The sequence below is a fragment of the Pelobates fuscus genome, chromosome 2, assembly GCF_036172605.1.
Source record: "Pelobates fuscus isolate aPelFus1 chromosome 2, aPelFus1.pri, whole genome shotgun sequence".
In the NCBI taxonomy this organism is placed as follows: domain Eukaryota; kingdom Metazoa; phylum Chordata; class Amphibia; order Anura; family Pelobatidae; genus Pelobates; species Pelobates fuscus.
Genome location: NC_086318.1, coordinates 223066187 through 223093064, shown reverse-complemented (window position 1 = coordinate 223093064; position 26878 = coordinate 223066187). Strand labels below are relative to the sequence as shown.

At 37.5% G+C, this 26878-nt stretch overlaps 1 protein-coding gene across 2 annotated transcripts in view; it reads left to right on the top strand.

The window, feature by feature from the left end:
• Positions 1-26878, top strand: part of KIF26B (kinesin family member 26B) — a 347114-nt gene that overhangs the window by 100775 nt on the left and 219461 nt on the right. The window contains exon 3 of one of the 2 annotated variants that reach the window (XM_063443207.1): positions 3701-4105. In XM_063443207.1, the coding sequence (XP_063299277.1) occupies positions 3701-4105 (405 nt within the window). Of the gene's footprint in view, positions 1-3700; positions 4238-26878 lie in introns of both variants that reach the window. The other variant, XM_063443206.1, reaches the window with a different exon arrangement.

Below are 26878 nucleotides of genomic sequence, written 5' to 3'. Positions count from 1 at the left end.
TGTGTCTAAAAGAAATACAAATGCATGCCAGGGTAATGCATTAGATACGTGTATATTACTGGAATCATTTGTATGAAGATACTTTTATATAAAGCCATTTCCATAACCACTGCTTGCCACCACTGAAATTCATAGTGCTTAGAATTCTGTATTACCCTAACAGCATTGATCTTTATTTGTATAGTTGTGTGATATGCATACATAGCTAATGTCCATTCTTTAATTAATTAGTTCTCTGTATTTTACTAGTTTTATACCCAAAGCATCATACTATACCAATTTCTATATTTGCTGTTTCTGTTGTAGTCCAAATTAAAGAATATGGAAACAAAATATTTCCATTTTCAATGTTTTGGCTTAAAATGTGAAATTCCTGTGCCAAATATTAGTTTAGATAATATTAGTTTAGATAATGATCCCAAATAGTTAAAGGATCACTATAGTGTCAGGAACACGAACATGTATTCCTGACCCTATAGTGTTAACACCACCATCTAGCCCCCATGGGCCCCTCATGCCTCCATAAATATAGCAAAATCTTACCGTATTCAAGCCTGAAGCTGTAACTCTGCATGCTGTTTGCCTCAGAAAAACAAGCAGTCTGCTGACATCATCAGAAGTGGTAGTCTGATCCAATCACAGTGCTTCCCCATAGGATTGGCTGAGACTGACAAGGAGGCAGATCAGGGGCAGAGCCAGCACAATTCAAACACAACCCTGGCAAATCAGCATCTCCTCATAGAGATGAATTGAATCAATGAATCTTTATTAAGAAAAGTTCAGTGTCTGCATGCAGAGGAAGGAGATACTGAATATTCGGATGCATTTTAGGCAGCCCTGACCCAGGAAGGATCTCTAACAGCCATCTGAGGAGTGGCCAGTGAAGTTATCACTAGGCTGTAATGTAAACACTGCATTTTCTCTGAAAAGACAGTGTTTACAGCAAAAAGCCTAAAGGTAAGGATTCCACTCACCAGAACAAATTCAATAAGCTGTAGTTGTTCTGGTGATTATAGTGTCCCTTTAAAAATATACCTAAAATTAATTTAACTGTAAACCAAAGTTAACAGGTAGTGGAAGGAATTAGAGGGAGCAATCAAGTCTAATGAAGATAATGCAAAGCTGTTCTTGGTATGTGATTTACAAATAATATCTTTTAAATTGATATTATAATAATAATGATATATGTAGTGATATATGTAAATATACATTATCGTGCATCATGGCAATGTACACACTCAAATTTCAGGCATACCAAAATAAATAATAAATAAATACAATTATAAAGGATGTTTAATCTGGGTTAGTGGTTCTCAACCTTTCTTGGACCAAGGTGCATTTCAAAGAGATAACAATTTCCAGTGTGCCTAGTAGTTATGTTGCCAGGAGTGCACCAGGGTAAGTAGTCAAACCATTTGCTAATGGTTTGACAACTTATCGTCAGGCACCGGTCAGCTCTTCCAGTAGAGATAAGATCTTCTCTGATCTAGTCTGGTGTTGGCTTAGCTCATTGGCTTAGAGAGCTCAGCAGGCACTGTCAGCCAATGCAGCACTTACCTCCGGGGAGCTCACAGAAGCTCTATGCAGAAGCGTCTGGTTCTGCTGCATGCTGTGACTGGTGCATGGCAGACTTAGGTAAGTTGTCAAACTGTTAGCAAATAGTTTGAATATTTACCCTGGCAGGGCCACAGGGTGATCCTGGAAACATAGCTATTATGTTGTTTTCAGATTTCCTTTTAAAAAAAATGTTTCAATAATTGATGCACATTCGTTTCTTTGCTGCCAATATACAGAAGGTTGTCTAAAAAGCTTCAAATCACTAACAACTCAAAGTATTGTTACATATCATGAAGGGGCGCAATACGAACCTAAGAAGGATATGAGAAATGATGCACTACCAATGTTTGGCACATGGACAATGATAAAAAAAGTTAATAAAAGCCAAATGTTCTACATGTTTATTCCTATATATTAAGCTTCGCCATCCAAATATCCTGTATGCTGGAAATGGTAAAACAGGGACGTTTAGCTTATTCACTGTGTCCATTTCACAGTTCACTTCTATTTTTTATTACATGAATTCCATGGTTTAGTCAATATTCCCCATAGAATAGAATAGAAAGGAACACCTGGGCTATATTCACCTTTCCTTGAGTTCTTGCATGCTTCAATCAACACTTAGCATTTCTCAACCCATCTATTTGTGAAAACACAGTCATCAATCTTGTAAGGCTCTAGCGAGCATAGTGTATATGAATAAAATGCTACATATACTGTCCAGAGCCATGATTTTACATATGGTCAAGTAGGCAACACTGCTGTTTTTTAAGTTTGCTACCAGATGTAGTTATGAAACCCTGATTAGTGTGTAAGCCAGACCAGAGTTTGCTTTGCTTGGGATTAGCAATGGTTGACACAGTGATTCTTTGTTTGCTAGACAGATGCAGGTTGCTTTTGTCTGTATCACAAGCCAACATCCTGATTCCTAGTTATCAGCTTCCATATAGGGCTCTAGTTTCAGCTGGCAAATTAATGGTCTTCCACGGGGTGATGCCAAGCCAATGACCTGCTAGTTTTGGGGCCAACCTGGCAGTAGTACGAGTTGAAGAGCATTATTACGTTTACATGTGTGCCATGCAATCTCTCCTGACATTCACAGAAAAGCTTAACTGATTGCATAGTAATGTCAGAAAAAAAGAAAAAGAAAGATGACATACCACTAATAAAAACTTTAAAAGAATAGAATGTTGAAATTTTCATTTATTAAGCAAACATAACCTTTGCTGAATGTTGACTTTCTAAGTCAAATAGAAGTAGCCCCATTCATAACACTGGTAAAGTATATAGACATAAATCTCATCAATTGAATCAAGTTCATAAATTATGTATTGTCAGAGGGTCTATGTTTTTGGAGAAATGTGTGTAATGAGAATAACAATTTAATAGAAAATTGGTCTCTTCAGGTCACAACTGACTTAAGTAGTGCTGGCTCGATGTGGATCTGTTGAATTTAATTCTACTGATTCCGTAATATAGGACTGCTTGCTGTGTGGGTATTCCATTTAAACTTGATTAAAATACACTCTATGAGCTACTGAGAAATGAAAAAGTCGTCCTAGAAAATTATGGCATAGAAAATAATATCCCTCTATGTTATGTAAAAGAAGAACAATGAAATATTAGTGTATATAAATATATAAATAAAGAAGAAAAATGCATTATGCTGAGTGCCTAGATGAACAAATACGATGCCATTTTGGTAAATGAAAATGTAATGCTATTGTATGTAAGTGTTTTAATGATGACATTGCAACAGATATTTTTTTAACAACCTGGCATATGACAGATGTAATTAGAAGCTTGTAGGCATCATACTCTGCTTGCTCCCCTGCTGTATCTCTTTTAAAGGGAAGAATGGGAAATGTTTCGTCTTAAGAGACACAAAGACAAAGAAAAAAAGAAGAGAGACACACATCTGATGCAAACTGTAGACACAAGTACCCAAGGCACAGGAAGACTCTCAGGGTTATTTACTAAAGGGAATTTAAAATGTAAAGCTAGAGTAGCTGCACTGAAAGCATAGATGACTTAGATAATTTGTTTGTCTTTGGAGGTATTCTAAAAGTATATATATATATCTAGTTTACCAATACAAAAGTATGTTTTAAAAATCTAATTCATTTGCTTTCTCTGTTTTCAGGATCCATCCCTGACGACTGTGATACACGACAAGTTGCAAGTACCCAACACCATCCGAAAGTCTTGGAATGACAGAGACAACCGATGTGACATATGTGCTACACATTTAAACCAGCTCAAGCAGGAAGCCATTCAGATGGTTACGTCCCTGGAACAGTCAGCCAATGTTGAGCACTATGAAGCAGCTTCTCCGGGATCTCCACCAGGGCATTCTAACATGCCAGCTTTGGTAGGACAGAGGCACATGGGAAACCTTCAACCAAGAGATTGGGTGTACATGCCAAATCCATACACCACATCTAGCTATCCTGGCTTTGTTGCAAATAAGCATGCAGGAAAACCTAACAGCTTGGGCATAGCCAATGGTCAAGATAAGAAAAATGGATCCCCTTCACACCAAGCCAAGGTCAGCATTCAAATGGCCACAAGCCCTAGCAATGGCAACGTTTTGAACTCTGTGGCTATACAAGCTCATCAGTACCTTGATGGTACATGGTCTTTATCAAGAACCAATGGTGTGACCCTCTACCCTTATCAAGTAAGCTTCCCCTATCAAATAAATGTTTTGTTAATGGTGTAAGTAAATACATTTATTGATTTTTGGCCATGATCACATATCTGACCAAAAGTCACTCTGCTTTGCCTGGCTTGATAACATTAGCAGTTGTTGCCTGTCATGTATACAGTAGTTGCTCATCAGATGCTGGATCAGTGTGTACAGTCGGCTACAACTGCTAAGTTCATTGCAATGTGAATCAAGCTATCTTCACTCAGGGAAGCACTCTTTCAACCGAAGACAATTAAAAATGGCAGCACCTCATGATCAAAGATGAGATGACTGCAGTAGACATTTTAAGATGGTATACATATATGTATATGTACATATGTAAAAAAAAAAAAATCTTACAAAGTCAGCTACAAATAACAAAATATTTTTTTTTTTATCAGAAATCAAATTATATATTTTATATTTATATTCAATATTTTGGTTCTAATTTCCTTAGACCATGTAACAAAACACACCAACAACAGCCAGTGGTTTACAACAGACTTATGCATGGTGGAAGAATTTGGTTTTTCTGAAAAAAAATAAAAAATAGTTTTGGGCAACTTGGGTTTTGTTCAGTTCAGACAAATTTCATATATGTCATCTTGTCACCAAATACAATATAGACGAACCAGAATGGCACCAAAATTGGCCAATCAATGTATTGCAAAATGTATAACATTTTTGCAACATATATGTAGATGTATCGATGTACTATCTATTTATTAAATATTTAATAGGCACATATAGATTTGTTTTTGTGGCGTCACAGAACTCCGAATTGCAAAACAAATGAAATGGTTTCGTCCAATGATAATTTTGTTTGTATCGTAATTCATCCATATATCATTCCAGAGTTTGGGATTTCAGATAAATTGCCCCAAATTCTGAAAAAACTAAATTTGTTTGATACCGAATGTACTGAAGTCCAGTATGCAATTAATTTAGTCATTAATAGTACTTGTCTTGCAGCAGTTGTACCTTTAATTACAGAAATAACAATGAGCTAACCCCACTCTACTGTTATTTCTCTGAGTACAATTCACAAGTAGAACATGCAAAATGATGAAATAGATTTCTTCAACAATAGTTTTTCCTCGCTTGAAAAAAAATATTTTCAGCATTATGTATCTACTGATTTTTTTCACATTTCAAAACATATTTAATTTTTTTTATATATATTATATATTGTTTAATATTTTAAAATATTGAAAAATTATTTTAAAACATTATCCAAAAATATGAAATCAGCTGAAGGGTTTATCCAAACATATTAAATCAAGGCCTTAATTACGAAACAGAAATGTTTGATGACATTTTGTCAGTATATTAATGCACAATCCAGCAATGTTCTCCACATTTTACATGAAGTTGATCTGATGCTGGTGCAGATTTTTATATAAATAAAGCTGTTTATATAGTTGGCTTTATTGGTTCCATAAAGCTGTATCATATGTTTGATGATCACAAGATGAAGATTGATCTCCATAGTGTCAGAGTACCAAGGCTGAATCATGCAAGGCTTATGAGTTCATGAAACTGAAAGATACAGTCACTAATCTAAAAATAATAATTAAAAAGTATATACATTATTGGATGCATATTACATTATTATGTCTATATTCATTTTTAATATGAATAATGTACAACAACCAATATATTATTGATGTGTGCATCCCCAAATCATAGCATCATTTTAAGAAACAATTAAAACAGAGAAATATTACTCAAAAAATAATATTGGTGTAAATACCAATGCCATATCATGAATATTTTGTCATTTACATTGGTAGATATTAGTGATGTAATACCAGTGTCTTGCCTATACATTTTCACCAATCTTTTGTTATAAGGTAGATAAGGCATCTGTTCAAACCGTACTCACTTTATGAACACAAAATGTCCATATTTTACGAGAAAATTGATTTCCTCTTACAATTAAGTGGTTAAATAAATGTTTCTTTTCCAGTTAAGGAGGTGTTTTTTTCTTTAAATAATAAACTGCTTATTGTATTAATTAAGGATGCCTCTATGACTAAGGGATGTGTGATCAAAACATAAATAAATCATAGTAGAGTAAATTAATACTATATTTAAATTCTGGCAAAATACTGCTACTTAAAGCTTGCTCTCAACATCTGAAAGGTGCAGAATGAACAGCTCTCGTGAAATCATAGTGACAAGCTGGAGTTTAATCACCAATGAGCCTGGCTAGACTGTCTGGCTCCTGGTGTGGCCTTTCCCCAGTGGATGAGTATGTGTGTGCCAGTCACTACAGCCTTTGTCAGAAATGGTTGAGCAATTTCCAAACTTTTGAAATTCTTCCTTTATATAATGTCCACTTTAACATTGGATGGATTAAAGGAGCACTGACACTCCAATTTCCATCCTATAAATCAGTTTAATGTGCTTTTTATCTAGCCAAGCCCACAGGAAATGTACCTGTAATTACAAGCTTAAGATCTATCCGTTTTTCAAATTAATCACAATTTTCAATCTCCCCCTGACAGTTGCTATCATAAAACCTGTACACAAACCATGTATTGTCAATCAAAATCTCTGCATTCTTTTCAAATATGTTTTTACATTCTTCAGTAGCTCCTTAGTATTTCAATTTGCAGCAAAGAGTTAAAGTTTATTTAATCCTCTGACGGTACTACGTACCCACCGTGCCCTTACAGTCCATGGAGCAGACTCTAAAAATGATCAGCTCAGAGTATAGTCAGCTTCAAGGGACTAAAGAGAGATGCATAGATAACTTCTGGCACACGGCAGCAGTGAGTCTAAAACCCATTGTGTCATATAGTTAAAGGAACACTGTAGACACCATAACCACTTACATGGTTTAAAGTGGTTATGGTGCCTGGTGTCCAAAGAAATTGGGTCCCACATCACTACTAGTTGCGCCACATTAAGTAGACATACTCAGTCCCCGGCAGCTTGCAGCACAGCCTTTAACAAACAAAACAACAAAATAGCTGAGCACCAAACAGGGGCGAGCGCTCTTTATGTGTGAATTCTTTAGGTATGAATTGGTGTAATGCAATATGGTCCTCCATACTGCCATTAGAGACTGGTCTGCTGGCTGCTGGGGACCATGAATCTCTGCTAAATAGTAAATAGAACATTTAGCAGTGATGCATACAGACTATAGGCACTATAACCACTAGTCATGGTGTCTACAATATAACTTTAGTATTTAAAAAAATAATAATTAATTAAAAATATTACAAAAATACTCATTATTCATGTCAGCCACACTTGCAGCAAAACCCCAGAATTTGCCTGTCCTATCCCAAGGACAGGCAAATTCTGCAGAGAGCACATAGTGACTGCAATATATTTTGATGTACAGTCTCAGATTCTTCAGCCATCAGAAAGTCAAAAATTTAGCATAAACAATTCACTGTATATACTCGACTACAGTATACACTATAACACATTTACAGTTTGCTTCTTCTATGACTTGGAAATGAAGAAAATCCATGAATTAGAAAAATCTAATTACGGTAACTGCAATGCAAAAATCTACTTTTATATATAAATCCTTTATTCTGTGTCATTTGCTTGCTTAGATAGAGCAATTGATAATTAGATATATAGTCACTCTTGAGTCATAAGACATCAGCTGACCCAATGCTCGGCAAGAAATCAGTCAGATTTTTGTATCACAGTAAATTAGCTAATTGCTCCTCAAATCTGTTAGTCTGCTTTATACAAGCTCCAAAAGGAATATTGAGGGGTCGAAATAAAATTACTTTTAATACTTTGTTTCCAGTTTATTGTCAAATTAACTTAGCTTGATTTGATCAAATGCAATATTTTATTGTGATTCATGCAACGAAAATACTTTGGTATTTTTCCCTTGGGACAAAGACAAATTGGGGAATAAACCTTATTAAGTTTATTAAGTTGCTAAGTTAAAAGTCCAAAAGGGGGGGCTAATCCTTTGAATCTCCCCAATCAGGTGACTGCATGACAGTTCATTTGTTAGTGGTAATGTTACAAACTGGCTCGCAAGAGAGTTTTAAGGCTTAAAATATTTTACTTCTATTTGATTAAACAATTTATGAACAAAAACAGTGAATTTAAAATTTGATGTACATAATTAAGTCCAAAATAATTGGGACAAATTCCCAGCATTATTCCGAGACTGACTGTGCTTTTTTTAGTTTAGGAAATTATATTTTGAATGAAGGTGATTGTTTAGTAAATCCCTTTGTCGTTTTATAAAGTGTCATGCATATGGAGATGTGTACAAACTGTTAATGATATCTCCTGTCATGTACTAATGTAGCGTAACATGGCCTAGGATGTTATTGAATCCTTACCTAATAGTGTACAATGCACACTTTGCAAATGTTTGTCTCTGCTTTCTCTGCCAAGGGCATAATAATCAGGGTAGCAGACAGTGCGGTAGCTACTGGTCCAATGGGAACGTGAAGAATCTATAACTTGTCCTAGATAAACAACCTCCTACCCACTGTCTTTAATCACTCCTGGCACATGTAGATTGTTCTGTCCTCCCTTACCCCAGGACTAAGGTTAAAGGGACACTCTAGCCCGTGGAGCCAAAACAGAACTCAATGTTTTTAAAAATTTGCTTTACATCTAAGGCATTATGTTAAATGTAAATAACAACAAGTGAACATGTAAGAATTTAACTTTAAATGTTCTGGAGCTGTCATACAGGTCTGGATTATTTAACTCTTCCTGTAAAACTTTGTTCTACTCGAAAAACTCTAAATCCTTCATACTGATCCTTCTTACCCACAACAATACAAACCCACTTTAGAGCATACCCCATTGCATATGCACTGGTTCCTCTTGGAAAGACTACCATCATCTTTTTAATGCCGATGAATGCTTTTTCGTGCTTACATGGTAGAGCCCTTAGAGCAGTGAGACCTTCGGGAACGTGTCCTCCTACCTGTCTGTTGGTCTATGTATCTATGTATTTCTCTGTCTGTCTGTCCATCTCTCTGTTTATGCGTGTCTGTGTTCTAAATGCATTTTAGAATGTTTTATAAAGTGTTTAGTTACTTAATCTCTGCCTCCAAGGGAATGTGATCCGAAATACCCTGTTCTAACACCTGTGGCTGACATGATTAAATGTTACATATTTTTGCCACTTTATAACATTCTCACTCTCCCGTCGGAAATGTGTTCTGTGTATCCCAAATAACTTTAATCCTGAGGAAATTGCTTTGCCTGCCCCATGAGTACATCTGCTTAAGCTTTTCAGATAGAAAACTTGTACAGTTTATGACTAAGAAAATAAAAAAAAACATCTGTTCTTTGCTTATTTATTCCATATTTTAACTTTTGAAAAGAACCTTAACAGAGTGTGAACAACAGAAGTTTATTGTCTTCAGCCCAAACATTACGCTTTATTTATTTACCACTTAAGAGGTCAAGGCATTTCCTCTAATGTCCATCGTTACACATAATACTCTGTGTTGTTTGCTACATAGCTACATAGTTACAGAGGCTAAAAATATAATTTAAGCTCCAAAAGAAGATAAAAACCCAATTAAAAAACCCAGATAAAAAAACCAAAAACCAATTTTAAGAGATTTACAATTTTACCACAAAATGGGGTAAAAAATCCATATTCACAATGGCAGTCAGATTTCTGCTTGGATCAATGCACTGATTATATCCTTGAATATTCTGGTGTAATTCTGTAATTTAATTTCTAATTTTCCACAGACTGTTTGTCATTGTTTTATTGTGTTATGTATATAGAATCCTCTTTTACACTATGGAGAAATCATTTGAGCAGCTATTCACCATATCGAATGGGAATAAATTATGGTTCTTTTGGGGGAGGCCTCATTTTGGGCACAACATGGCAATGCATATTTTGGTCTGCCCGTGACTTGTGAAAAAAAAATTTCAAGGTGCTTCTGCTGCTATTTGAATTCACCAATTCACCTCATTCACAAAATGAAATAGCAGTGACATCTTAAATAGATGCCAGTCAGAACAGTAACGAGTCATAATACATGGTGTATATGTTACGGGGATGACTTTACTGTAAGGGCTGCACTGGAACAAACATCACAATGCTGCAGGAAATCATGAGATTAGTGGGAGTAATAGTCCTGGACATTAAAATGATAGCAGGTGCTGCTCAGGAATAATCTCATGTTTTCAAATCCCATGCTGAGTGACATCACATAGTGTAATAAAAACTTTAATGCATGTTGTGACGGGCGTTGTGCTATGTATGGGCCTCTAATGTCAGTGTAGGACTAGAACACACAGAAATGATTGCCGCTGTAATCATTCATTTAGCTCCTTCTCCATTGCAGATATGCCGGGAGAGGAGATTAAGAGACAATGACAGGTCTATTCTATGTACTCAGCTTCTCTCTCAACAGTTTTAGGAATATAGGCAGAATTTAGGACAGCAGTTGCAAATAGCATTTGGTGCCAGAAGAGTATAACTATTTCCAGTCTTGGGAAAACAGAGAAATGTAGGTCCAGTGCTGTTTAAAGAAGCCTCAGCTTTAGCCCAAACCCTAGCATTATCCCTAACTTTATCCGTAGCCCTTACCCTAATTCACCTTAATACCTAACAGTGCTTATCAGGGAAAAATACTGCCGTAGAGGGCTCTGGAGACATTCAAAAGCCACTCAACCTTCTGTTGTAAATGATTAGGATGTCTCCAGAACTATTACTAACATTAATATTTATTGTGCCGTTATATATATTTTTGCCGCCTCTCCGTCTGTATCTCTCCATATGTGTGTATAGGAATGTACAGGTAGGTAAGTGGTAGGTTAGTGGAAGTGAGGCCTGGATTTTCTGTCTGTGATTTCAGTACCATGGACAGGGACATCACCATTATCAGTGCTAGCTATCCATGATCAATATAACAGATGTAGCTGCAGGTCCTCCTCGCTATGTTGGTTGCAGTATAGTTTAGTAATGTTAGCTGCTGGCCGTTGCAAATGCTAGCAGCTGTGCAATTATCAAGTGCAAGATAATTTAGCTTTATAACTAATGTGAATTGCCTGTAAAGACAGTTCTGTTCTACCTTGAAATTGCTTTTTAATTTTTAATAGAAAAAAATCTTTAGATAAACCATTTTCTGCATAATAAAGAGAGTATGGTAAGACTATTCTTAAAATATTAGGTCTGTTTAACAATTCCACTAATAATGCAATCACACACCCAGAAAAACATTATTGGTATTATGGAATATAATTTGTAAATATATTTAGAAAGCAGGTTTATCAAATTAAATGACCAAAGATGTATACAAAAAAGGGAAATCTGGTACATTTACAAGTTTTCCAGTTAAGTATTAATTGTTATTATATATTCATTAGTGTTGTTTTTAAAATATTCAAGTAATTGTACAGTATGCTTTGTCATGCAATACTTCCAAAAGGTATCAAACAAAGCGCATAAAATAAATAGAATATTAGTTACAGTTTAACATCTAAATCTATGTTTGGGAATGCATATGCCAAAGCAGCCAGTGTTATGTATATCTCCCAACATTGGGAGGTATAGGATCAAGGTGTGGGTGGGCTCTAAAGACCATTTCCAGTGACACAATATGCATTACTGTCAGGAATAGGGGCGGGCTTGCCCATTGTGGGGATGTGCCAGCCTGGCATCACATTAGTCAGGCTGATAGACAGTCCAATTGGCCAGCCGCCAATGTAGAAGTCCATACAGAAAGTGCTGCTAAAGTGTTCTCTGTATAGTCTTAGTTTTGGTTGGACAGCGTGAACATGTCTAATGATGCGCTTGTGCTGTGCTGCCCATGTATAGCTCCTGGCGGTGGGACAGGACCCTATAGTAGATACTGTCCCACCAAAATTGGGATAGCTGGGAGACCCATTTAGAAATTGGTTTGCTATGTAGAATTGTTTTTGTACAATGTTCTATTATGTGCTGCTTGGTGCACACACATGTCTCGGTTCTTGCTGTTGGATCCACCCTTTGCTGTCTCTTTACATCTCTTAATTTAGTGTGCACGATAGACTACTGTGCTACACTTCAGGGGTTACAAAATATATTATCTGTGGCAGTCTACGATCATGGGAAAAAGGAAGTGTCTTTGAATTCTATGGTTTTACATATCAGGACATAATAACAATAATCTTTTTTTGCAGGTCTTAAAATTAGGTAAATACAACCTCAGATGTCATGATGATTTATTTAACAAAAATATAGGTAAAATGAAGAAGCCATGTGTGAAAAAGTAAGAACACCTTATATTTCAATAGCTTTAGCAGCAATAAATTGAAGTTATCATCTGCATGACCTTATTAGTATCTCACAACGTTGTGGAGGAAGTTTGTCCCACTTCTCTTCATAGCGTTTCTTCAGTAAAGGTCCCACCACAGAATTTTAATCAGGTTGAGGCCTGGACTTTGATGGGGCCATTGCAACAACTTGATTCTTTTTTTCCCCAGCCATTCTGTTGTAGAATTGCTGGCGTGCTTGGGATCATTGTCCTGTTCTATGAGCAAATTTCGGCCATGTTTGAGCTGTCGGACAGATGACCTGCAAAATAGGTGGTATGAGGTGTTTGGTTTTTACCAAATGTGGCGCTGTTAATTATGGCCAAACATCTCAACTTTGGCCTCAAACGACATTTTTCCAGAAGTTTTGTGGTTTGTTCAGTTGCAACTTTGCAAACCTAAGCCGTGCTGACATCTTTTTAGAGAGAAGAGGCTTTCTCCTGGCAACCTTTTCAAACAAACCATACTTGTTCAGTCTTTTCTTTTTTTTTTTTAATTCTTTATTTTTGTAGTGCAATTAAGTACAGACATGCTTATGCTGCCACGACAGCAGAGACAAGCAATTTAGTTTCATAAACAGTGACATATTGGCTTGGCATATATAGGACTTGCACAATTTTATGTAAAGAAAAAAATAAAAAAACATGCTAGACTAGACAATAAAACAAATAGCCTGGTGGCTGCAATTATAACAAGATACGCAGGGTAACTGAACTGGGCTTGGCAAATGAAACTTACGGTTAGAACCAAGCTTGTGAATGAAATACTGCCAGGGGTTATCAGGCACAGCTAATAACCAGACTGTTGTAGTTGAATACCACCCCACTAGCAAAAGCACACTAATATGATACATTGTTGTACCGGTAATAAAATAAATGGTGAGCAGAAATGAAGTAGAGATGCTCCTGTGTGATCGGTGTGCAGCAAATCACGATGTGCCAGTGGGTGAGAGAACCCCAGGATATAAGAAGATAAATGGGACATAAGTACAGATCTGTGGTAGGTTTGATGAAACTTCTTCCTGAAGTCTTCACCCCATGCTATGGGCCCCTGCAAAGTGTCCCTAGCAGAAGGGGTTGCTCAGTCTTTAGTGACCTATTCAGCCGATGCCCGTCAGGGGTTTTCCGAATTCCCCTTGTGCAGGCTGTGACAGAGAGTCCATCTCCATGTTGGGTATGTTGTTTCTTCTCCCCGGCTTAGGTCCTGTCGGATGATGCTGTGCGTGTGTCAGGCGGGTTGTCGGTAGCCCGTAATGCAGCGGATCCCTGCGGTTTCGGCTCCGGACCTTAGGGGGAGCCAGTGCCTTTAGTCCCTGGGCCCGCCCGTTCCGAGCGGGAGGGTTGTGGGCCCGCGGGTCTCCTGGATTGCGGCCTTCTTCATGGGCATTTGGACTGCGGCGTGGAGGGAACTCCAATTGGGTCCTCGTCCCAGAAGAGGCACAGGTATTCGATTCTGCTTCACAGGCTGTCTGCAGCACTTGAGGGGATAGTGTGAGTTGCCGTTTAGCGAGACGATCCCAGAAGGCCTGGCATATTGCCCCAAATCTGGCATCGAAGCTTTCTCTCCAATTCTGGCCTGATAGGCTTGTTTGGTTGTGCTGAGATGTCGTTGCGGCGGCCATCTTGGATGAGCCGTGTGGCTTTCAAGATTCTTCTGTTTGTCTCCCAGGAGCAGGCTTGCTACCCCAGTAGGGACCGGGATATCCCCCACCGGTCCAAAGGGGGGGGGGGGGTAGGAGGTAGGAGGAGGTTTGAGGTGTCTGTGAGCCTGGTCTCTAGTGAGGAGAGCGGCCGCCTCTCCACGCTTCGATCCCTGGTAGGCCTCAGCAGGTTTTTAGGGTTCCCAGCTAGTGTCGGGCATGCTTCGGGTGTCAAAGGGTTCCCCCGGGTATCCCCTCCTCGCTTATTCTCCTCCAGAAAGTGAACGTGCCGGATTTCTGGGGGTTTTCCCCCAAAAACAGCAGTTTTGGTCAGGAGCTTGGGTCCTGCACGTCTGCTCAGCCTGGAAGCTAGGCTCCGCCCCCCGTTCAGTCTTTTTCTAATTGTACTGTCATGCACTTTAACATTTAACATTCTGAGAGTCTGAGATGTAACTCTTTTTTCTTCTCTAAGATCACTGCTGATGCCTTTCCTCCTTGGCTTTATGAATGCTTCAGACTAGCAAACTGCTAAAACTTTGGCTTATATAAAGAGGGTCACACTGGCTGGTGATCAATTAATCAAGTGCATTTGATTAGCAGCATATGTCTCTACCACTAAGCCTCTTAATTCTTAGTAAGGGTGTTCTTAATTTCTCACACATGGCTTCTCCATTTTGGATTTATTTTTGTTAAATAAATCACGACACAGTGTAATATATCATGTGTTGTTCATCTGAGATTGTATTTAACTTATTTTAAGACCTGCTAAGGAACAGCTGATTGTTATTATGTCTTGATATATAAAACCATAGAATTCAAAGAGGGTGTACTTTCTTTTCCCATGACTGTATGTATGCTGCAGTAATAAAGACTTCAGAAAGGGACTGACTTTGGTTAAATAGACATAACAGTGCTGGAAATTTAAGTTACCACCATTCATTTATTTTCTTCTTTATTTTCAGTGTGAAAATTAAAACAAACCCAATACATATTTGAATCATGATAACTGTTTACTAACTGGGTTAACGCAGCATCGGATTATAGTGGAACTACCATTCAAAAATGTGTAGATAAAAATGATCCTCTTTATATAAGAAACAAATGCATATATTAGGCACATGAATAGAGTAAATTACATTATTTGCAAACTTGCGTAAAACCAAGCTCAATGTAGAGGAGACATTGTGTATCCTTTGGGATTAAGCATCTCATGGTTTTCTGCTAATTCTAATTCTATCTTTCTCTGTGGCATCGAGGGTGGAATCTTCAGATGATAACCTCCCCCAGAAATTTGAAATGTAAAAGGACACTGTACGCTCTATAGATAATCCAACTCATTGTTGTGTTTAGAGTTAAAGAAGGCAGTGGGGCTCTGTTTTTTGTCCCATTCTTTCAAGTGGTTTGACATTCTGTATATCTCCCCTACTTGTATCTCCCTCCCCTATCTCGCTTCAATTGTGCCTCTCTCCCTGATCTTGCCCTTACATGTCTTAATTCCCAAATCTCCCACCGCACTTGTGTCTCTTTAACCTGTTCCCATGTTTATCTCCCTCCCCATCTCTCCCGCACTCACAAAGTAATCTCTTTGTGTTTATTTTCAATTTATTTACATTTTATTTAATTACTTTGCATACCTTGTATTTAAATGTACGTAAAACATTAAAAACAAGGATCACTTGCAGCCTGGAGTGTGCTTTTTTAAGTGTAATAGTTTAGCTCTGCATATGCTAGACATTTTGACTAGACAATGAGGACCGGTGTTACTGGTTTAATATTCTGCACACATTTCTTATTCATTTAGAAATTAGATATAAACTGAAACAAATTATTAAACTCAGGAAGAGTTGTATACCTTTGCTTTACAGGGCACAGCTCATCACTCAAAGGGTGAAGTGAGGCTATTGAAATAATCCATATTAAAATACAGTAGCCACATAGTGTTGTCGAGTATAATATGGTCTTTGCAGAAAAACAATGCCTTGTAAGTGTAACCTTGCGTGAGAAGGGATAAACAACTTTTTATCTGATGGCTGTTGTTTACAATGAACTAGAAAGGATTACTGTGTAATACCTATCTGAGGGTGATAAACGGCCTGTATTGATTCTGGACTGAGATATCATTTGTGTGTTTGTATCTTTGCCAACAGTACATTTTCTGCAGTGTCAATGTCTGGCACATCCAAGTTGTCTGGCTGCACAAGTTTAACCCCTTCAAGTCCAAAGACCAATGCAAATCAAAGGACATGACTGGCTGCATTGATTTTTGAGATAGTAAGTGTTTAGGAATTTCAAATACTTCAAGCGGCACTGTCATGGCCGCATCCGTTTTTTTTAACCCCCCTCCCGACTCTAATACAAATGCCCCTAAGCCCCCTCATATTACCTATATTCAATATTTATTTTCTGCCCGGACCTAGGTCCTGGGCGCCGCCATCTTTGTGTGGGTAGATGAAGTCCCTTTGGGACACGTCATCTGCCCACACTAGATAGCACTAGTTTGGCATTCGGACGTGAATTTCAACTATTCATTCATTCGTCAGAAAGACGAACGAATAAATATAAATTTCAAACAAACAAAGACCGAATGTCGGTGTTCGTTTATTACAAGGAGGGAGCTGCCGGCTCGCAACTCTCTCCTTGTAATATGTAAAAAAAGAAGCATCAGGGAGCTATGCTCCCTGCCACTTCCTTAAACCCTCATATGTCCTCCCTCACTCTATGGGGGTCAATATGACACCCATAATAGCATAAGGGAGATTAAAATCTCTCGAATGCCCCTACTCGCTATGCTGTGAGAGGGGCATGTCACCTAAACAGTGAGCAGCCACAGGCTTGTGTGACCTCCCCCCCCATTTATTAACTAGCCCCCCCCACCTATCTATTAACTAGCAGAGGGGACATAGTGCGGGCCATGCCCCGCGGGTGGGGACCCTAATTGATAATGATGGGGGACCTATTGCACCCGCCCCAGGCCCCCACACATGAGCAGACTGGAAGAAAAGAAGTACAGATCACGAGAGAGGGAGAGAAGATGATTTGATTAAAGAGGTAAGTTCGGCATGACAGTTCCGCTTTAAACTATAGTAAAGATAAACCTACTGATACAGGTAAATAGACTGCTGCAATCAGAACTAACAGATTGACCTGTTTTCTGTCCACTAGAAATTGACATCTGTGTTACAAGAACAGCGCTACTTAGCATAACTTGGTCCTTATTAACTAGCTCAGGGCCAAGGCAAGGCAAAGTCATTATTATTATGACAGTTTGAATTTAACACTATTTATATTCTGCTGTTCCGCAGGAATGGCAATGCTTTCATTCAGGGTTAACCTGCCTCTAGTGGCTGTCATTCTGATTGCCACTAGAGGCCCTACCGTTGAAATAGAGTAAAATTCCACTATTGCAATTAGATGGTCGCTATATTTTACTGCACATGCACACTAGCCTTCCAGTACCTTCCTGTAGGGGAAGCATTGAATTGGCTGAGATCATCGATCTCTGTGATCTCAGCCAAAGAGGCAGATCGGAACACATGGCCCCTGCGATTTGAGAGACACATTTGTATTCCTATTGCTATAGTGTTCCTTTAAATGTCATCAGTCCTCTAGGGATAAGACGGTCACTCTAAGCTGCATAACCACTAGCGGTCACTTAAGAGATCCCGGTGCCATAAGTCTTGGGAATCCTCCCTTGCTATGCATTATGAAACTTTTTTGGAGAAGTTTTGAATTGTGAATTGTGATTCAAAATGGCTGACAGTAGTGGGTTATATGTATAGCACCATAAGCACTACAATGAGTTGACTTGATTATAGCCCTTGAGGCACACCTTTAAGAATTTACAAAATGGGAGAAATGAGAAACAATATGCGTGTAGTGAGCTGGAAAATTAGTGGAGAATGGTTGAGATCATACTTTGGAAAGGTTTACATTTAAGGGTTGGACTGCTATATAGCTGTTTTAGGTGCTCCCGTTTTTTTTACATATTGTCTACACCAGTGTGGGAAGGGGAATAAAAAGTACCCTATCTTTATCCCATCTTTATGTCTCTCCACTCTTTCTGTTTCCACTCTCCATCCGTATCCCTAAATACAGTTTTTCCCACCAGTGCGTGTATGTATTTGGAAGTTTGCTTCAAGGTGCATCCCGTACATTGACTGTGACTGATTGGTTTATGTCGGAATCCATCTAGCATCTTGTCAGTCACTGTTACATGTATATCATGCCTGGGTGCTGATGTTATTGAAATAGGCTGAGCAGGAATGGCATGGCACCTCATACAGAAAACGACATTATACGCTAAAATAATATATACACATCATATCTTTCACATGTTGCACAATATATGGATTTCAGTATGTTGCACACTGCTATATTAAAGATCGTGTGTACAATATTAAATGTTCGAATGGGCTGCTACATGAAAGCAAGAGGCAGTCACATGGGTAATACAGTAAATGGAGACAATGCGAGAGACTAGCCCTTACCTTGTATAGTAATCCATCATGTGCCAAGAGAGGCTAATGTATGATGTAATCTAACATTTACGTTTACATATAAATAAAGCCTGGCTAAGTTCATGTATGAGCCAAGTGAATACAGCTATAAACCATGTTGTTTTAATGTCTGCCAGTTAAAGAATTTTGCTGGACGAGTGCTTTGCTTCCTGGATTTTGACTTGTCTTTCTTGCTCAGTTTGAGACAGTCTTTCTAAATTGAACATTCATTGTCACTATAATGGGAAATTTTGGAACTGAAATGTTCTCACCTCTGCACTTTGCATCCACAGCACGCGTGCGGGCACACACAATTCAGTGTCAGGAACTGCCCTCCAGGGACTTGTTAGAAGCAGTAACTATAGTTTTTTTTCTGCCAATGTTGCAGTTTTTATAAAACTTTTACCAGAACTCGCTTGTATTGATAAAAGTTTTAGAAAGATCGAAACACTGCCAGAATAAAGATGTAGTTACTATCATATTTTGTCATGGGTATGAGCAGTCATGGATGCGTCTTAAATAATATATATTTATTTTAATGAATTGAAAATAAAGTAATAGTGGAAAATAAAAGAAGGCTATTTAAACCTATTTATAGCTTATGATGCAGCAGCTCTAATTGTGTTTTTTGTTTTTTTTCTCTATTTGTTTTGTCAAGATCGTATTTAAATGACCACAAACTAGGCTGGGAAACAGCCCCTTTAAAATGGAGTAGACTATAAATCAATCCATAAGTTTTAATGGAGTTCATGCTTTGCATTACATGAGAGGTATCACCATGTGGGATTTTAAAACCAAAAGACACTCAGCATGGTAGATTTAACATGACTTTAGCTTTATCTGCATGTTGTCTATATTGATGTAGTATTATTTTTCTAGCGACTAAAGGAAATATACTCAATACATTACTTTATATGTTTTAGTGTCCCAGTGAGCACCATATTAGTCTATAAGGATCCGGGTAACGTCATTCAAAGAAAATTCACAATAATACATTTCACTGGAGTTTGGTTATTCGATATTGTGATAGTATACATTTTACAATACTGCTACACATTAATGGAACATGGAATTCCAGTGGTATTTTAGATCTTAATATATTTGGAACTGCAATGCAATCGCATTGAAACTGAGAATGCCAAAATGTGTTAATATAGGATATGTAAAACAAGGAAGTCAATTTCTTCAGGACTGTTTAAAGGAACACTATAGTCACCTAAATTACTTTAGCTAAATAAAGCAGTTTTAGTGTATAGATCATTCCCCTCAATTCACTGCCATTTAGGAGTTAAATCACTTTGTTTCTGTTTATGCAGCCCTAGCCAAACCTCCCCTGGCTATGATTGACAGAGCCTGCATGAAAAAAAAAAATGGTTTCACTTTCAAACAGATGTAATTTACCTTAAATAATTGTATCTCAATCTCTAAATTGAACTTTAATCACATACAGGAGGCTCTTGCAGGGTCTAGCAAGCTATTAACATAGCAGGGGGATAAGAAAATCTTAATTAAACAGAACTTGCAATAAAGAAAGCCTAAATAGAGCTCTCTGTACAGGAAGTGTTTATGGAAGGCTGTGCAAGTCACATGCAGGGAGGTGTGACTAGGGTTCATAAACAAAGGGATTTAACTCCTAAATGGCAGAGGATTGAGCAGTGAGGCTGCAGGGGCATGTTCTATACACCAAAACTGCTTCATTAAGCTAAAGTTGTTCAGGTGACTATAGTGTCCCTTTAATTTAAGTGGCCTGCCTGAGAAAACAATACATATTGCAAGAAATCTTTCCTGTACCCCATTCTCTGTCAATTTCATACACATAGGTTTAGCAATTCCTCAACTTTAACATACCGTAGTATCTCATGTTACTTCAGTTGCAGTCCATTGTCAAGTCATTGTTGGAAATTCTCCATCTGACTTATCACCTGGCCATATCGTCCATTCCCTTCATACATGTTTCAATGGTAATTTTTCAAATGTTACGTCTCCTGTTTGGTAAAATGTATGTATATTTGTTTATCTATACATTTTACCATGATGTGATGATACCTTGTCATACCGACTTTTGTTCTCATTTGGGGAGGTAAAAATATTGAAGAATAAAGAGTTTAAAAAACAAATCCCTACCAGTTAAGAGTAAATTGTGAATTGAACAGTGAATTAGCAACAAAAAAGATAAAACATTAATCATGCTGCTATATTTCTGACATGGCTAAACTTGACAAACTCAATTTGGTAGAATTGACTTTAAAGTAAACAAATTTCTAAATCTCTTGATTTATACCCCTTTGAATGCCATCTTGGAAAATGGTACCATGCAACACATATAAAATACGTGTTTCAAGCTTCCTAACATATCTAGTTATATAATTCAGCTCTGACATTCTACAATTATTAAATGCTTAACATTTAAACTAGCTTCATGCTTTGCCTACAAATATTTTTATCTGCAGAAAATACATTTCCACCCTGAATCCTGTTTGCATTTAAAGAGTATATTAATCTCATAGCCTTCACCCACGGTCAATGCCATTTAATTAATTTTGATGTAAAGTGGGGTGGTGCCTTTTACTGCCTCATTAATCAATGTTATTTCCTTTCCTTATGCTTGGTTGCATGAATTCAGTGATGCGTTCTTCTATGTCCTATCATTTTTATATTTTTTGAGTATATATGTCATTTTTAGCCAGATTTGTGCTATACTCAATCCATGCTAAAGTGCAAGAAGAGGTAAAAATATCTTTAATCAGTAAAATGTAATTTTATACTTACTGTGAGATTGTGTTGGGTATAGGTATACCCACAACACTGTAGATTTTGCTGAGTTTTCATAAGACAAATCAAGTTTTGGATTTCAATCATAATTTTAGGTTGGTTTAAGATGACTTCCTCAAGTAGAGTCACCAAAACAACTTTGATCCCTTGCATTCTCAGCCCTAATTGATTCTTTGAGTACTTCTGCTGCAAATGATTGCCACATAATGCTTTGAAGCAGAAAGGATGAATCCAGGGATTCTAGCACTTCTCTGAAAAGTCCATATCATTTTACGTGACTGTTCATTTAAAGGAACACTCTTAGTACCATAACAGTTGCAGCCTGCTATGGTTGGGGTTTATAATTGCCCTGGCACCATCCAGAGCATGTCTACTTCCTCTGGAAAAGTGACAGAGCATTCCTGGGAGCTGTAGTGGGCATGGTCCTTGGTGTTTCATTTAGAGCCCAATGTGTGACTTGTGATTTGCTAATTATTTCGCTGTTTGTTTTTTCTAAATAAAAATGCAGGATAAGACAAAAAACTTATTTTGCAGAAATTGAAAGCTGACCTTTTGGTATAGTAAGGATGGATTCTGGAATTTAGCAACAGCTGTCTATATACATTAATACAGAGTGATGCATTACTGGGTAACAAAGCGGTATGAGAGGTTCATGAATTCACGGAGGGCTTATGGAAATGAATTCCCATCTGTAGTATTATTGTATTAGTAATGTGGCCACCTATTACAAACATTGTGTTCTTATATTATCAAAACCACTTACTTCTAAAGGGAAAAGAATTATAATTCAGCATCAATTTACTGCAGATGAAGTGATTGAAAACAGAATGATAATGATTCTTAAGTTTATGAAAGCACTCATTTTATAGTCAGACACTATGACCTCATTACCTGTCTGTGAGGACACTTATGTAAACAACATATCAAATCACAGGTAACTGATTGGATAATGTCTCACTTATTTTCCATGTCTGATGGGAGCATTTTCAAATGCTGTGTCGGCAAATATATTCAGGTATAGCAATATGATTTAGGAATTCTAGTTATTTCTGATTAAAATGAAGTGACATCAGTTCATAGTATGTTTTGCTGTGAAAGAAAAAAAACCAGTTTGCAAACTACTTAAATTGACACTCTTTATGAAGTGGTTTTGGTGTATAGACTCTGCCCCTGTATTTCAATGAAAGACAATCTATACAGTAGACCGTAAACACGAATCTAGTAACTGTCAAGACTGATGGCCACTAGGGACACTACCTCACCAAGACCTTCTATATATACTGATAAATTACCAAACAACAAATAAAAAGAGGTTTATAGTAGGAAAATCGTCAGGTCCATTATTATGCTGTTTATTTACATTTGACTCACAAGGCCCAAGGTGGCAGATAAAAATATTAAAACTGTAAGTATATCAGCTCTTGAAAAACATTCATTGCATTAGTCTGAATTCAGCTTTCAGCTGCCAGTAGGCAAATAATTCAATATTAATAACTAATTAAATAGAAAACTAAACCACAAGGGAGATGTTCTTGTTTCCTCCCAATCCCCTACAAACCGATCAATGGTAAAAAGACTAGTTTGCCTACCTATTTAGGAATGGTTCAAGAGCATTGTCTCAATGGTATACAGAGACAAAGATAAATAAGAGAGGGTCACCAGAAACCCCTATTAATCTAAGACGATCCAGCATTGGTCTCCATATATTCCTATACTGTCTGAGTAGTTTGGTAAGGCCTAATATAAATTACTGCTGATTGCACTTTCTTCCCCTTCACCATCCCATAGCAAAGGTATAGGAGCCCACCAACATGTCATACTTTATCTCGGGCCTTGCGGCGCCACTCCTCTTCCTTTGGCTGACCTTACACTTCTGAGGCCCGTCATTCTTGATTCAGCTGAAGCCGAATCTTTTTCTGCCATATTCCCACATATTCCGGCCAATGTTGCTAGGGATCTTGCGCACTGATGTTAAGTGACTTTGACCAGGAACGCCTGGTTCCTACCTAGTTTAACCCCTTAAGGACACAACTTCTGGAATAAAAGAGAATCATGACGGAATATTTCCGTCATGTGTCCCTAAGGGGTTAAAGACACAGTGCCGCCGAAAACGTTAGTGGGCTAAACATATTGAATTTCTAAGTGCTAATTATCCCTATTGTTCATCAACCAATCACTGCACATTTGATCTAAATCCATCTCTGACATCACTTCCTTACCTTTTCGTGGTCTTAGTATCCCGAGAGTGTGTTATAATTTTGTGTGTGTTTTTCTGGTCTGACTTGTCTCTGTTATTTGACTACTTTTACCTCTGGATTCCCTGATGTTGGCTTTGTGTACTTGATTATTCTACCTTCTTCTATCCTTATATTCTATCAGTACTCTAAGGTCCTGTGTAACTTACTATATAATTGTATTAGTTGCCTCTAGTTTGCGTGTTAGGGAATGATGCCCAATGCCGCTGGCAGTAAACAGTGCGCGAACACTTCCAGTTATTAGAATGTCAGATTGATATTCAGCCACTCATATTTTAAGCTTGCCATGTGCATAGCAGTCCCTCTGGCAAACGTGTCTTAATGAATAATAAAAACATAAGTTGCCTGCTACTAAATATATGTGGGCTTTGGTGGTATATTCCATAACCTTTCCCTTTAATAAAAAATAAAAAATCTAATTTACTAAATCCAGGGGTCAAAGGATGACAACTTAATCTTCATCTTATTTTTTTAATTCCAAGTTTGTTTAGTGAATGGATAGCACACAGGTAACAGATCTCAGACATATCCGAAACAATATAAACATAGGTCAATATATGGTTGGTCTTCTGTTATAAGATCATGATAATGCAGCTGAGAGAGATTTATTTAGTTAGATAATGGTTGTCCTGAATAAAAAACAATGATGAAGAAAAAGAAGACAAAAGAAGGAAAAGGTGATAACGAGGAGAGAAAGATGAAGTTGAAGAAGGGAAAGTAAAATAAACGGACAGGGATGGGTACAGACGTAGGTAAGTAATTTTTTCTCTAAATAAATATATAAAGTACAATAATCAGAGACAGATCAAGACCCAACAGTGCCTGGTGCCTATCTGACCCTGGGCCCTAAGGACCCTTATGGTTAATCCTGTTCTGACAATAATAACAATAGTGATAAAGAGTGGGGGTCCCGTCCACATTGCAACTCTACTCTAGATAGCATGTGTGGGCTTGTACTGAACTGACATCCCATGGTCCACAGATCCAAAACACTTTTATGAATTTGCAGAAGCCTAAAGGAAACAGACTATATACAGTCTAAAATAAACCCTACTTCTTTAATGTTTGACTTTCTTGCAATCCAGCCAACATTCTTGGACATTGTTTTGAAAACTTAAGATAATCATATTTTGTTTTTACAGCAAATTCCTTGTTTCCTGTGCCAATTATTTATAAAATTGAAAGATGACAGGAATTGTGAACAATGATTTTAAGTAAGAGAAGCAGATCTTCTGGTTACATACAGAATGCAGTTAATTTGGAAGGACAAGCTATTGGAAAGCTGCCTCTGTCCAACTCTAAACTCTTCAGTGTCTGCATACACATAGCAGGATGCATAGATGCATATTAATATATGTTTAGACTCTTTATTGTAGATAGATAGCATTATATTTCTATCTAGGGTGCACATTTTGAAACATCATACTTAAAGTGACACTCTAAGCAGCATAATAAACTACATCACAGTGTAGTGGTTATGTTGAGATGGCCCACTCCTCCCAGCCTATCATTGTCGTCCAGGTTGGGTGAACTTGATACTGGTAATGTGGATGTGTAAATTCCGAATTACTAAGTTAGCTGGAGAGAGGACAGCCTATGGTTATTGAGGAGAGCCCTGCTTTTGTAAAACCACACTCAAAAAGTTTGGCAAAATAAAAAGGATTGTCTATCGCCTCTATAAAAAATCTGAACAATCTTTCATTATTTTACCAAGTAACGTGTATTACTTTCCCCATCCCTCTTCTGTTTATCTGCTTGTAGTAAAGGAAGACTTTTATATGTTTCTGCTTATATTTCTAAATGTTTATTAAAATGCTCAATTTAAAGAAGCACTATAGAGTCAGGAACACAAACATATATTCCTGACCCTGTAGTGTTAAAAACACCATCTAGCCCACCTGTGCCACCCTTGCCTCCCTAAATATAGTAAAATCTTACTTGTATGTCAGTCTGCTGCTGCTGCTAGCTCTGCCCCTGATCTGCCTGATTGGCTGACATCATCAGAAGTGTTTATCAAAGCCAATCACAATGCTTTCTCATAGTAAAGCATAGGATTGGCTGAGCTTGTCAATGAGGCAGATCAGGAGCAGAGCCAACACAAGCCAAACACAGCCCTGGCCAATCAGCATCGCCTCATAGAAATGTATTGAATCAATGCATCCCTATGACGAAAGTTCAGTGTCTTCATGCAGAGGGTGGAGACATTGAATGGCAGTACTGCAAACTCTGCAGTACTGCTTCAGGAAACACCTCTAGCAGCCATCTGAGGAGTGGCCAGTGAAGTTATCACTAGGCTGTAATGTAAACACTGCATTTTCTCTGAAAAGACAGTGTTTGCTGCAAAAAGCCTGAAGGTAATGATTATACTCACCAGAGCAAATACAAAAAGCTGTATTTATTCTGGTGACTATAATGTCACTTTATTTTAATCCTGCTTACTAACAGTTTTTACCTAACCAAATCTATGCTGATCGACTAAGTAGCTTAATTTTAAAATAATGTAAATATTAAACCATCCCTAAGTCCTTTGCAGCTATGTATTTTTTGCTATTAATATGACATTTTCTGTCTGAGCGCTGCACCGATTGATTCTGGGTTAGTATTATTATTATTTTCGTATTATTTGTAAAACACTGGCATATTACTTTCATATCATTATCAAAAGAGGCCATGATCAGCACATAAGGCAAAAGATGACTATAGTCAGATGGAAAATAAGTTGAGGATCGTATTACAAAACAATTGCAATCTATGATTTGAATACTAATTTTTGAAAAATGAATGGATAACCCATACACTAAAGAGTTACAAATGGATGTGGTTAGAGTAATGGTAACGTCACTTCCTTAGAACTGGGAAACCCAGATTTGAGACCCACTTATATCACCTTACCAGTAAGTGTCCCTGGGCAAGACACCTTACTATACATGAACCTACCTCAAATCTTTATAGATTGTAAGCTTGTTTGAGCGGGGGCCTTCTCCCCTTTCTGTGATTGTAAAGCAGTGCAGACTATGTAAACGCTATATGAAAGCTAACTAAATTGGCAATCTGAATTTTGCATTACTTGCTTTTGGAATTAGTGACTATAAAATAGCCTGTGCTTAGTTTGGCATTTTTAATTAGAAAACAATAGGAACAATTACCCACAATTCTGTTGGCTTCATTAAAATACCAATGAAGTCAAATTAAGATTATTGTG